Below are 12931 nucleotides of genomic sequence, written 5' to 3' on the forward strand. Positions count from 1 at the left end.
CTTTTATGGGCAATTTCATACTGATAAGATGTCTCAGAGCTCGAAAGTGATGGCCATTCTTGCTTTCATTCCCTTACTTCCATCATCTCACATCAATATGGAACCCTCACCAGCTTACTGGCCTACCTTCATCCCTCTTAACTAACACAGAGCAGGCCTCTATAGCCCACCAACTATTATTCCCATGACCCGACCCCTTATGCCAACTCATACCAGACATTCACGAGGGGATGAGAGAGGAAAGATATCGGATGCTGGGAAAACGGGGCAGGAATACAGGTATACACTGCTAGGCATTGTTAATTAGGGTATAAAATGGTTGGTTCATTATTTCATTACAGCAGACTGGGAGTTCAGACAAGAAGTTTACCTACAGAAGCATTCTACACTAGAATTAAGTTTTCACGAAAAGTAGATAACAGATAGACATCCAATAACGCTCTTCACCACCCCTTCATAAGAGGCTGCTGCTTTCCTCGATCACATCACGCTTTGGTGCTTTTGATGAACATATGGCGGCCTCTAGTCCTTTTTGTCAGCATTGCCATCAGATGCACTAACTCCATCACTAGAAATGGATTCTGGTGTAGTATGCTCCACAGGGTTAACGGTTTTAGATGGCCCATCCTCTGCCAACTTGGCATTCTCGGGTGAAACATCAGCTTGCTTAACCTCTTGCTCGGTCGCCTCTGAAGATTCACCATTAGCAGTTCCCTCACTTTCGGCCACTGCCTTCTTGACAGTTCCAACCTTGACATATTTGCTCATGAACTTGTATTCCCAATCTTGAAGGGCCTCAAGCTCGAAAGGACCAAGCCCTGAGACATCACCAGTAAGATCTTTCTCCTCAAAGGACATCTTGGCAAGGGCTCTACTAGCATCCTTTCCAGCAAACAACGCATAAGGTCCCCCAGGTCCGTAAAATATTCTGCAAGAATACACAAAATCAGAAAGCATGTGCACAAGTAAAACCATTTGCCAAAAAAAGCAAATCTCAGTAGCAGCAAATTCAATCATTTTGGGAATTAATGTTAAATTTTAGGGTTAATGCTAACAAACTCATCTTTAGATACTTAAAATGGACAAGATGACAGAGGTGGCCATGCTAAAAGAACCAGAATGACATCCTTTTAGGACACTACCTGACTGCATTCAAGAAGTGACCCACAGTTAAATTAAAAGGCATCATTACTGAATCTGTGATCAAATTTTCTTATTCATTCCATAGAAGGGGACACACAAAATTTCATGCATTTGTATACAAATTTCATCAGCACATCACAAACTCCAGCAGTCTCAAGAAACGCCTTCAGAATAGAGATTCCAGAATCTTAGTTAAACCTAGTACTCTGTCTTGAATCCCAAGAAACTAGAATCTGAAGAGTTCAGTATGTATTAGACTATCAGTTGCCAGGGAACTAAAGCATAAAAAAAGTGTGACATTTCCACTGTTAACCCCTTTCTCAAAAAGGCCAAAAATTCCACACTGAATCTTGAAATATTCCATTTATACTATATAAAAACACTTAACCAATGCTTAAATAATGAAATCCCAGACCCAAAAGCAGAGAATTTCAGAAAATGATCAAAAGCAAAACCCACACCTTCACTCAAAACAAAAGAAACCAAACACCCATATCACAAAAAAAGGCAAAAAACCATTGGGAATATACCTGCTTTGAGAAACATCATAGATCTGGCCCTTGATGGCCATGAGCAAAGGCTTCTTAGGATCAGACCCATCATACTGCTTCAACTCCGCTTCACTGATCTCCCCAACCTGAACCGGCGGCGGCAGGGGCTGCATCTCCTCCCCCATCTCCCTGGGCCTCTGATAGTTACTATGATCAGATGACCCAAACATCCCAGACACCACATAGTAGATAGCAAGAACCAGAGCAGCAACAGTGAAGAAAGTGGCCGGAGATAGACCCGTGTATGTTGTGATTGCCTCTTTTAAGGCCTCCCATAGTTGCAGGGCCATGGTTAGACGAAGAATTTGAAGAGAAATGTGCAGAGACGAGAGGAATAGTGATTAGGTAGAGAAGATGATGAACGGTGGGGTCGGAGCGTGGGGCTTCTTCTTCTTGATATGATGATATGATATCTTCTTGATATGCGCCGAAGAGGACTATTCGTTAACCCACCTTGTAAATATCAATCAAACTCTACTAACGCAATTCGAGTAGAATTCGAATTTAAATTTATTAAATATTACGGAATATTAAAAAAATAAAAATGATGTTTTGACTTCAATCATTTCCTTTATTCTTACTATAATATAATGAAGCCATTGCCAAAAAAAATTATAATAATAAATTATTTTTCTGTTCAGAAATTTTTTTGTCGTTTTGAGCTCTTTTTTTTTCTTTTTAACTAAAATTCATTAACTACATTGAGGTTTAAATATTTTAAAATTTGAAAGGTTACTTGTATATCATAATTATTCTTTAATATTTTATTTACGAGCATATTTATCTTGCTTCTTAATATACTTAAATTATTTTTAAAAGTTATCAACATGAATGTAAAATGAATTTAAATTTGAGATGATTGGTGCAATCTTCGCTCCGCCATCCATTCCAAGTTTAGGAATCTTCGTAATAGTATCTCGATCAAACAGCTGACGAAAGGGATGAGCAATCATCCTGGGTGGGAGATCACTTGTAGGAATTACATAATGCTAATCCTGATATCTATGAGGGTTCACCCACCCCGGTTACAGCATTCCTTTCTATTGCGCCTAAAATCTTTATTTCTGCTAATATTTCACGTGTGTGAAGTCGTAACAAGGTAGTCGTAGGGGAACCTGTGGCTGGATTGAATCCTTCTTTTATTTCGGTATGCCGCAATCTCGCTCTCGTGTGTCCGTTGGCAGGGGGGTCTCTTCCGAATTGAATTAACAGTAAATTTAAATTTAAAAAGTTACATATACATAAGCTTTTAGAGCATCCACACCAATGGTGAATGGGAGGATCGTAGTACAAAAGCATGTGACATGGAGGAGAGAGATCCAAAGAGAGAGAGAAAAAAATTACTCCTACAAGTTGGAGTTCTTAGTACAGTAAAATTGCGGAGGAAAAAGGAGAAAAGTTGTGCCTGACTGCGCGTAAACTAATACGTAGTATATGATAATCGACGGTTCCCACCCTATTTTTAGTTTAGTTTTTATATATATATATATATATATATATATATATATATATATATATATATATATATAATTTGTAGGTTATAGCACAAGAACGAAGTTTACCACATGTACATAATTGGATAGCAGTTAGTAGTTTATTTCATTACTCCAAAAACAACCCTTTAGCTTGAACATTTGAAAATTTGCATGTAATTCTTAACTACTTTTTGGGTGTGTTTGGTAACCTGTAAAATGACTTTGGAAAATGTTTTCTGAGTTTTATGTGTTTGAAAATCAGTTCATTTTTTCGGAAAAAGACTTACGGAATTTTTTCCGTAAGTCATTTTACGGAATTGCCAGAATAGCTGTTTCGTATGTTTTCAACCAAAACCAAGTCATATCACTCATAACCATGGACCAAGGAGGTGGGGAAACCGCCGGAAACCTTTGCTACATTTTTTTTTAATTTATATATTTTTATTTTTTTTATAAATTCTATTTTTTTTTTAATTAAATACCATTATTTTAATAACTATTATAATTTTTTATATTTTAAATAAAACAATTACAATGTTTAATTATACAATTTTATCCATTTTCCATAAAACCAACCAAACACACAAAGACAATTTTTCATAATACATCCAAACACTGAAAATAAAACTATTTTCCGAAAAATGACTTATTTTCCAGAAGTCATTTTTCTGCTTTCCAAACGGAACCCTTTGTATTGACATATTTTTAATAGTCGAATAAACTAATGTATATCTTAGTCATTAATTTACATTCACAGTTATGCAAAATTAATCACTTTAAACATATTTGGAGGAAAAAAAAATGTGGTTTGCATATAATGGAAGAAAAGATAAAAGTATTCCATACCATTAGAATCTAGTTGTTATAATGCCATTTTCTTGAGAAAAAAATGCCAAAATGAAAAAAAAAACAAAAAAACCGGTTTACAAGATTAGGGTTTGTAATTTTTTAAGTGAAGGAGTCGCTACTCGCAATCTCCCCAATTCATTCCCAATTCCACATCGCCATTCCTGTAATCTCTACGCTCTCGACAACATGGGTGGAGGAGACCACGGACACCACCACGCCGATGCGCCCGCCGACTTCCGGACCAAGGTCTGGACCATGGCCGGCGGGCCTAATTGCAGGCCCGTGCACTGGAAACGCAATACCGCCATCGCCATGGCAGGAATCGTTCTCATTTGCATTCCCATCGCCATGAAATCCGCCCAGCTCGAGGTCACTAGCTTCTATAACCTGAACTGTCTGCACATGCTTAATTTTATTTTCTCATTTGAGTTCATGCTCTGCTACTCATTTTTATTCAGAAACATATGAAAAGTTTCTTTGTTTTTCATCTGTTCCCTAAAATTAGGATCATTTGAATTTAAATTAGGGTGTCATTCATTTTTTGTTCCTATGATTTATTTGTGATTTGCAAATGTTGCTGCAAAATTAAGATGTCCCCTTTTGTGGTGTTAATGTATCTGAATTTGGCATCACTCTTTCACGTATACTACTATGTGACAGTGTAGAAGCCTGGTTTATAAATGAAATTATAAGTCTCAGAATCAAGGTTTCAGGATGAATTTTAGGATTCCCCTCTTGGGGTGGGGTGCAGGTAGTGATACGCCATTGTGAATGGAACGATTGGAACTTGGTCAGGTGTGAACTAGTTGTGCTGTCAATGGTCATATGCTCGATATTAAACTGACAGTGCTCCTCCTAATGAGTTTAGTATTAAAGATAAGTATGCAATCACAGATTGGGTTTTTTGATTCGGTTTGCTTTGTAGGCAATGGTATTGGGATTGGCATGTGAGAAGCTGTGAATCTATTGGGCAGTTCAATTGTAAGCTCAGTGTTAGACCCACAGTGCTGAAATTGACTTTAGGATAATAAAGTTGCTACCTTGTTCACACTGAAGTATGACTGGATATATTTGGTATTTAAGATTGATGTAACATTGAAATGTGTTCAATGTGATGCTTCGTTGTAGCACTGTCACAGCTTTATGAACATCAGAATCCACATCTCTGGCATTGTAATTTGTTGCTTAAAAAAATGTGGTGATCTTATTGTGTTTGAAATTCGAAGCATCTATAAGGGCAACTAAAGGGCTCTGATTAAATCCTCCCCTTATTCCCCAAAGGCAATACATTATCTACCTTTCTAGTTAAAGTGTAATGATTGTCCATCTATGACATTCCGTTTCCTATTTTATAAAATTTTATGAAATTTGGAATCTTCTCTACTCCATGTTTGTTTGGCATTATCTTAGAGAATCTTTCCTAATCAGCTCATAATACTCTGGCTCCTTTCTGTTGATGCATCTTAATACTTTTTTCATCACTCTTCCATTTACAAGTGTATTTGATTGGATACAAGAAATACAACTCTTGACCCTTGCTTCCTTAGCCACTTTCTCTCTAGTGCATGTGAGCCACTTGTTCTTGATTTCAACTTGGAGAGATTTTGATATTTGTAAATCTCACTTTTGCGATGTTATTTTGCCCAACTATCTTACAATTTAGCTCACTCTTTTTATGTTAAAGAGTAATAATAATGCAGCTAATAAGGTTAAAAATCATATATTGAAATGTTGGATTGATTTGTATTGCCGTGCAGTTGTCCAACGTAAAGCATATGCTAAATTTCTATCTCCCCTAGGATGACATAACTGATTGATTAGGAGGGTGACTGCCTAGTTTCGACTTTTACAATCCAATTCCGTTATTTACACCAAACCGAGCTTCATACTTCATAGCTACCTCTTTTATATTCATTTAATAACATCAACTTCTACCAAAGTGATTGTTTTCTGTATTTCTTTTTCATTTGTTCTTGTTAGTCCTCCTGGACTGAAACTTTTGTGAATGAAGATCGATTTAAGTTTTTGACACAATAACCAAGTTTTTGCAGCTATCTCTATCTGTCACAGGCTTACATGCATTAATTGACTCTTTGCTTTCGTGTAGTAACAATATTTCATTTTTGCTTTGCAGCAAAGGCCCCATAATCCGGTCAGGCCGATTCCCTCTCAGCTCTGGTGCAAGAACTTCGGGACGAAAGAATACTAATTTTGTGCTAGTTTGTCAGTAAAGCTGTCCTGGATATCAGCTGTTCTGTGGATAAACTGTGTAATTGGATTCTGAAATTGTGTATTTTACTATTTCTTGGAATTTTTCAATTTGAACTTAGCAAGTCTTCAAGATAACCATTTTGGATTGAATAAGAAATGTCTGCCTTGTGCTGCTCTCTGTATAATCTTGGGAGGTTGGCCTTAAAATTTGTCCTTAATAAAGAGATACACAATTTTCTTCTTCTAAATTATAATTCAAATATATGAGTATTATATATGAAGCTTATCTCTCTCTCTCTCTCCCTCTCTCTTTCATACAATGATGTATACTCGGCTACTTCTTTTTAATTGAAAAAAAATAAAATAAAATTTATTTCTAAATTGCCTTTATTATTTTTGTTTTTTTAATAACTTAGGTTTTTGGGCTTTGTCGGAATATATTATGACCCTATAAATCTACCTTTGAGTCATGAGACTTTGAGATACAACACTAAATTTTATACTTTTGTAATTTAAACTTTTAACATTCCTGACAGAAAGAGTCTCAGAGCATCTATATCAGATAAGAGCATCCACAGTTGTGGACATTAAGGAAAATAAAGGAAAATTGTGGAGTCCATTGTGGACATTAAGGAAAATAAAGGAATATTGTGGAGTCCAAAGGAAAATTGTGGAGTCCACAAATTGAGAAAGGAAAACAAAACAACTGAGAAAGTGGCGGCGGCTGACAGCATGCGCCCAGCTGGCGCGTGAACTTTTACTCTTTTTTTTTTGGGTGCTTTTTCTGATTCCGTGTCAGATTGTTCCTTTTTTTCCTTTTTTTTTTCTTTTCTTTTGCTTCCTTTTTTGTTCTTATTACTCTCTCTCCTAGTGTCACATAAAAGATTGTGTAAAATTCACAATAGATATTGATGCTCTAACACCTTCTACATTAGTTGATTTTGTGGGGTTTTTGGAAGCCTTCTACATTAGTTGATTTTGTGGGGTTTTTGGAAGCCTTCTACATTAGTTGATTTTGTGGGGGGTTTTTGGAATAGTAAAAATTAAGGGGTGAGTTTTTAACAAATGTGGATGGTGATTTTTGGAGAAATTTTTCTCCTGCAATTTTGGAGATTTGGGTAGTGGGGAGTGGGGAGTGGGGCCCACTACCAGGGGAGAGTTGTGCCTCCCGTTCAGGCGTAACTCTCGTGCCCAGGTGCATACGCCCGCCTGGGCCTGTAAATTTATTTTTATTTATTTATTATTATTATTTTTATAATTTTCTTTTTCTTTTTGTCCTCCACTCCTATTTTCTCTTTCCTAATCGCATGCACCTGTAAAGTCTCATAAAAAATCTCACACTATTGAGAATGGCCTAATACCTAAGTGATGTTTTCAATCCACTAGACTAATTATTCATTTTCGGTGTTCACACTATTTCAAAACAATTGTGCTTCAAACGTTACTTGCCGAAACCTGAGGGCTGATGGTCTGTAATTATACAAAGAAAAGGGTTTTAAGTGAAATTATCTCAAAATACAAAAAATGCAAAGAAATAAAGTTAAGAAACGCACAAAAATGATTTTCTTTTCCTTTTTGGGTATGGTATGGCAAGTGTTCAAAAACCTGTATTGGATGGAAATTTGAAAAACAACGGTCCAACGGTCGGCATTTCATATCAAGAATTCAAAATCTGCAAAACCCGTGAAAGAAAGCTTTGCCTTCATTTCTTCAGCGCTGGAGAAAGATGGGTGTGAAGAATCTGTGGGACATCTTGGATTCTTGCAAGAAAACTCTCCCCCTTAACCATCTCCAGTAAGTTCTGTCGTTCTCTAGTAATTAATTCTTGATTAATTATGTTCATCTTTTGATTGTCATACAAATTAATCAATATGTAATTAAAAAGGAACAAGAGGGTGTGCATAGATCTATCTTGCTGGATGGTTCAACTTCAGAAAGTAAACAAATCCCACTGTGCTCTCAAGGACAAGATTTATCTTAGGGGTCTCTTCCACCGCCTCAGAGCTCTCATTGCCTTGAATTGCAGCCTTATCTTTGTTACTGGTACCTTTCCCTTTCTTATATCTACAAGAATTGTGGGCTTGTGTTAATCTTATTTGTCTGTGGTGACACCTTACTCTTTACTCACAAAGTTGGCATCTTTCTTGTGTTCATTATGGGTTTTTCTTCTTCTATGCTAAAGATGACTCAAAATATGTAAGTGATTAGTGTGTCAGTTCCAAATGTTAGATATAAATATAATCTAACGATACTGAATAATAGTCAGTGTTGATCTCCAGCCACAGTTGATACCTTGTTGTTGTGTTGACACTTGAACGGTAGACCATTAGCCATATTTGTCTCATACTTGACTCAGAACCATAGATGGTGTATTGGTGTTTACCGGGCAGTAACGTGAAGTGTATGCGCTATATAATGAATATTCTGTACCCCATCAATTCTAGTTATTCAGTCCAACCAAACTACTTAGTAAGCCTAATCAACTTGCACCACTTAATTAAGGCCCTAATATATAATATATAATATATATTATTAGGGAAAATCTTACACCAACTAGCAAGTTTATGTTCTATATTCTAGACAAAGAGGTTTGGAGGTTATCAGTTTCTAGTAATGCTGAGAGAATATGAAATTATGCTAAAATAGACCACTTTATGTGTGTGGCTATAGAAAGCTGGGGCACCTGCTCAGTATGCATTACCCCATTATTAAGACTGATGAGTCACTGAGTCATGAAGGGCTTCATTTCTGAATCCAAATTTTGATTCTTGAACTTATAAGATGCCAGGTAAGGTTACTTTCAATTCTGATTATATATGTTCTAAAGCAGTTTAAATGCAGTTCATTATTTCCAAATATCTTAACATGTATCTGAAAAGATGTGGAATTATTGATTGATACATAATTGTGCTTAAGTATATGGTTTACGAATTTGTAATCTGCATTCTTGATGCATATTGGTGGGGAAACATTTCAATCACTTTTCTCACACTAACATTTATTTGTCAGATGGAGCAATTCCTGCTATCAAATCTGCTACTTATAGACGGAGATTAAATGTTGGAAATGAGGTAGGAATTCTTCAACTTGTGTTTAATTATTGCACTATTTGCCTGTGTCCTTGTACTTTGTACCCATGGTTGTTATGACATTGCTTTAAATAATGCAGCTTTCCCAGGAGGAGCCAAATATAAAGCAACTGTCATCAATTCGAAGAAACAGTGGATCCGAGTTTTCATGTATGATAAAAGAAGCTAAAGTTCTTGGGAGGGCACTTGGCATTCCTTGCTTAGATGGGTAAGCCTATGAGTCTCGGAAGAGTCATTTTCACCTTGATGTTGCTAATTATGTTACGAACTTGATCATTTTGGTTAAGAAAATGAGTTCAAGGTAATTGAAATGAGCAAACTAAGTGCTAGATTTTTTGGCATTGAATTGATGATGATTTTGTGAGTTTTCATGGTTTTAGATATAGACGACATCTGAACTATGTACTTAACTCTTTTATGGTCCATTGACATCTTATGAAACTTTCTCAGGATTGAAGAGGCTGAAGCACAATGTGCGTTACTCAACTCAGAATCATTATGTGTGAGTATATGCAATCGAATTAATACTGAAAATCTATTGGGCATTATTCTGTTATCATTATTGTTGTTGTTGTTGTTGTTATTATTATTATATATATGGTAAACCCTGTTGTAATTTCCCTATTTCTTCTGATTGACAAGTAATCTCTTGAGCAGACCATTTGCCCATTTATTTTAGCATTCTCATCGATATATTTTGTTATGATCATCAGGATGGATGTTTTACTGCAGATTCTGATGCATTCTTGTTTGGAGCAAGGACTGTATATAGAGACATTTGCCTTGGTAAGATTCCCGAGTCTGTTTTCACATATTTCTTTTGTGGATCTTCCATCATGTTTTTCAATATGGTGGTATACTAATACCGTTAAGCATTTGCAACTGTTCAGGCGATGGTGGTTATGTTGTTTGTTATGAAATGGATGATATCGAGAGAAAACTTGGGTTTGGAAGGAATTCCTTGGTAATCTTATGGGCCTGAATAATTCTTCTTGTTCACTCCTCCTAACTCTCTTGAAGTTTTTCGGAGCTTAAGTTATAGCTTATTTGCAACTGATTTGTTTCCAGATTACTCTTGCTGTTATCCTTGGAGGGGATTATTCACAAGGTGTTTACGGGATTGGCAGGGTATGATATCATCCATTTAGTCTATGTTTCATCGCACACGTTATCAATCTGCAATGGTTGAATAAGTTATACTCTTTTCGTGTTTATAGGAGTCTGCTTGTCAGATTGTTAAATCACTCGGTGACAGTACTGTTCTGCAACGAATAGCATCAGAAGGATTGTCTTTCGTAAAGAAGACCAAAAATTCGAAAAGGCACATCGAAGCCATGCAATGTGATAACAAAGAGAACTTTCCTATCAATAAAGATGTCCTAAAAGGTGATTTCCCATCCCCATCCTTCTATAGAAGGAAATGCGTGTTTGTCAACTAAAGGTTTTAGTCTTTGGTGGGAAACTAAACTAAGCTGTGCCTCTATGTATCGAACTATTTGCATGTAGGAATTAAATGTGATTTACTACAAAGGGACAAAGACAAACAGGTGTTGCAAGTAATAAACGCTTATTTGGAGCCGAGGTGTCATTCAGTCGACTCTGATGGTGTGCATAGGTAAACTTTCTCTATTTCTATCTTTCTGTCTCTTCCTCGTCGTGTCTCTCACTCCATTCTGCAGTAAAACCTCTCTCGATAATACTATGCCGGGGATTTTGATACCTCAGTATCGAAGCAAGATTGATGGCAACACTGCTTTCTTGCAGGGTTCTTGCAGTATATCCATTCGAACGCAACCAATTTCAGCAGATATGTGCAAAATATTTTGATTGGCCTCCTGAGAAAACAGGTAACCTTTGTTTTATAATCAAATCTTAAGTTTTTTAAATATTTTGGAATGGAGATATTAGCATTGCTTTAATCGATAGAGCGAGGAATCTCTGAGGAGCTTATCTCTTCTATTGTTCAAACTTCGAAAGTAATGGTTGTACTTTTATGGCTCAGATGAGTACATCCTTCCTAAGATTGCTGAAAGAGAATTACGACGATTTTCTAATCTGCGATCTGCTTCAACAAAAGTAGGACTCCAGGTTTCCTTGGACGAGGTATCACAGCACCCGTGAATTTACATATTATGCTACCTCAGTCCCACTCCGTCTTGATAATTGCTTACCTGCAGTACTATGATTTACTCGAAATGTTTTTACTGTTAAAATATCAAAGATGTATGATGCTTTTACTACTAAGCATCTGTCTCAACGCAGCTCGCTGCTACCTCATTGTGAGAAAACTAAACTAGAGTTGGAAAAGTAACACGAGACTCGTTTTATACACGTGCCAATAACTATTAGTCTTCACGTGTTGCACATAATGTTTTGTTTTCAGACAATCGGATACATGAAGTTTTAGACTTTTAGTTACATTTTGGATAGATTTTAAGGTGATTCCCGACATGAACTGGTTTTTTTTTTTTTTTAGTACTACTGACTCTGTTACAGTGCAGTATCTGGATATGAACTGGTTTTGTTCCACGTACAGATGCCAATTAAGTGTCCGGTCTCGAGCATTATCAAGGAAAGAAAAGTTCAGGGAAGGGACAGCTTTGAAGTATCTTGGGATGGAGTTGAAGGACTAGAGACCTCGATAGTTCCAGCAGATCTTGTACAGAGGTATAGCGGTAATATATATGCAGCACGGGGAATGTTTTTTACATTGACTTCGTATTTGTTTTGTCTGTCGTTTCAGTGCTTGTCCCGAAAAGATTATGGAGTTTCAGGAAAGAAGAGCTCAAAGGAAGAAACCAAAATCAAGACGGAGAAGAGTGGACAACAGGCCGCCCTCGAGTGAAATCGAGCTGAAGCTGCAAGCGCTGCTGCTGGAAATTGATCAAGAAAACACAACCGTCTTCCATGGATCGATTCGTGATGCAACACTACGCCATACACAACTGCTTACAACGTTAGAAGGCGGCCAGTCCAGGGAAAACGCTGTTCCAGGATCACCTCATGTGACTGATCTCTCAAGTTCTCCACCGAGCCATGCTTGTCTACCTCAGCTTTATCTCGTGCAATACGCTATTCCAGCATCACCTGAAGTGACTGATCTCTCGAGTCCTCCACCTCCACGCAAGAATGCAGAAGTCGAAACTGAAGTAATTGATCTCTTGAGCCCTCCACAGGCTAGCCGCCATGATGGAGGAAGCTCAGAGCTTCAAATCGATGATGTTCAACGCCCCGTTGATGTAATTGAGGTTATGAGTGATTCAGACAATGAAATGTTCTCCCCTGACCATCTCAAGAAAGCAAGAGAGCTAAGATCTTTCCTAGCAAGCATTCGAGAAGACATTTCTTGAAGGATGAATGGAATGTTTGTATCATATTTGTGTTATTTATCTACCATAAACAAGCTACCTCAGCTTTGATTGTAGATACAACATAACATTGTGTTCGATTTTGTCCTAATTTCGTTATCCTGACAAAATTTAGAACGAAACTAATAACTACCGTGATAAGATGAACCAAAATTAGTTGTGACAATTTTACCGGTGTTTGGTTGCGATACTAAATAGTAAAATCTATAAACACTGCATTCATCACCAGGCCATGTGCTTTAATG

General features: G+C 36.9%; 3 protein-coding genes across 4 annotated transcripts; 2 read left to right on the forward strand and 1 right to left on the reverse strand.

Annotated features, from left to right (window-relative positions):
• Window positions 1–274: 274 nt before the first annotated feature.
• On the reverse strand, window positions 275–2143 carry LOC116020044 (membrane steroid-binding protein 1-like). The gene is made up of 2 exons (XM_031260499.1): window positions 1674–2143; window positions 275–928 (listed from the first exon to the last, which is right to left on the reverse strand). The coding sequence occupies exons 1-2, from the start codon at window positions 1982–1984 to the stop codon at window positions 523–525; spliced, it is 717 nt and encodes a 238-aa protein (XP_031116359.1). The 5' UTR covers window positions 1985–2143; the 3' UTR covers window positions 275–522.
• Window positions 2144–4083: 1940 nt separating this feature from the next.
• On the forward strand, window positions 4084–6489 carry LOC116019184. Its single transcript, XM_031259328.1, has 2 exons — window positions 4084–4387; window positions 6153–6489. Exons 1-2 carry the CDS (start codon window positions 4205–4207, stop codon window positions 6225–6227), a joined length of 258 nt encoding a protein of 85 aa, XP_031115188.1. The 5' UTR covers window positions 4084–4204; the 3' UTR covers window positions 6228–6489.
• Window positions 6490–7833: 1344 nt separating this feature from the next.
• Window positions 7834–12839, forward strand: LOC116020886 (flap endonuclease GEN-like 2). 2 transcript variants are annotated; one of them, XM_031261450.1, is made up of 14 exons: window positions 7834–8023; window positions 8115–8272; window positions 9239–9300; window positions 9399–9526; window positions 9769–9820; window positions 10032–10104; window positions 10209–10282; window positions 10387–10446; window positions 10536–10704; window positions 10825–10933; window positions 11083–11165; window positions 11321–11421; window positions 11855–11985; window positions 12062–12839. In XM_031261450.1, the coding sequence occupies exons 1-14, from the start codon at window positions 7956–7958 to the stop codon at window positions 12666–12668; spliced, it is 1875 nt and encodes a 624-aa protein (XP_031117310.1). In that variant the 5' UTR covers window positions 7834–7955; the 3' UTR covers window positions 12669–12839. The 2 variants fall into 2 exon arrangements, with proteins under 2 accessions (XP_031117310.1, XP_031117311.1); XM_031261451.1 differs by lacking the exons at window positions 7834–8023; window positions 8115–8272 and adding an exon at window positions 8918–9017.
• The last annotated feature ends 92 nt before the right edge of the window (window positions 12840–12931 follow it).

This window comes from Ipomoea triloba, chromosome 5 (genome assembly GCF_003576645.1).
Source record: "Ipomoea triloba cultivar NCNSP0323 chromosome 5, ASM357664v1".
Lineage (NCBI taxonomy): Eukaryota > Viridiplantae > Streptophyta > Magnoliopsida > Solanales > Convolvulaceae > Ipomoea > Ipomoea triloba.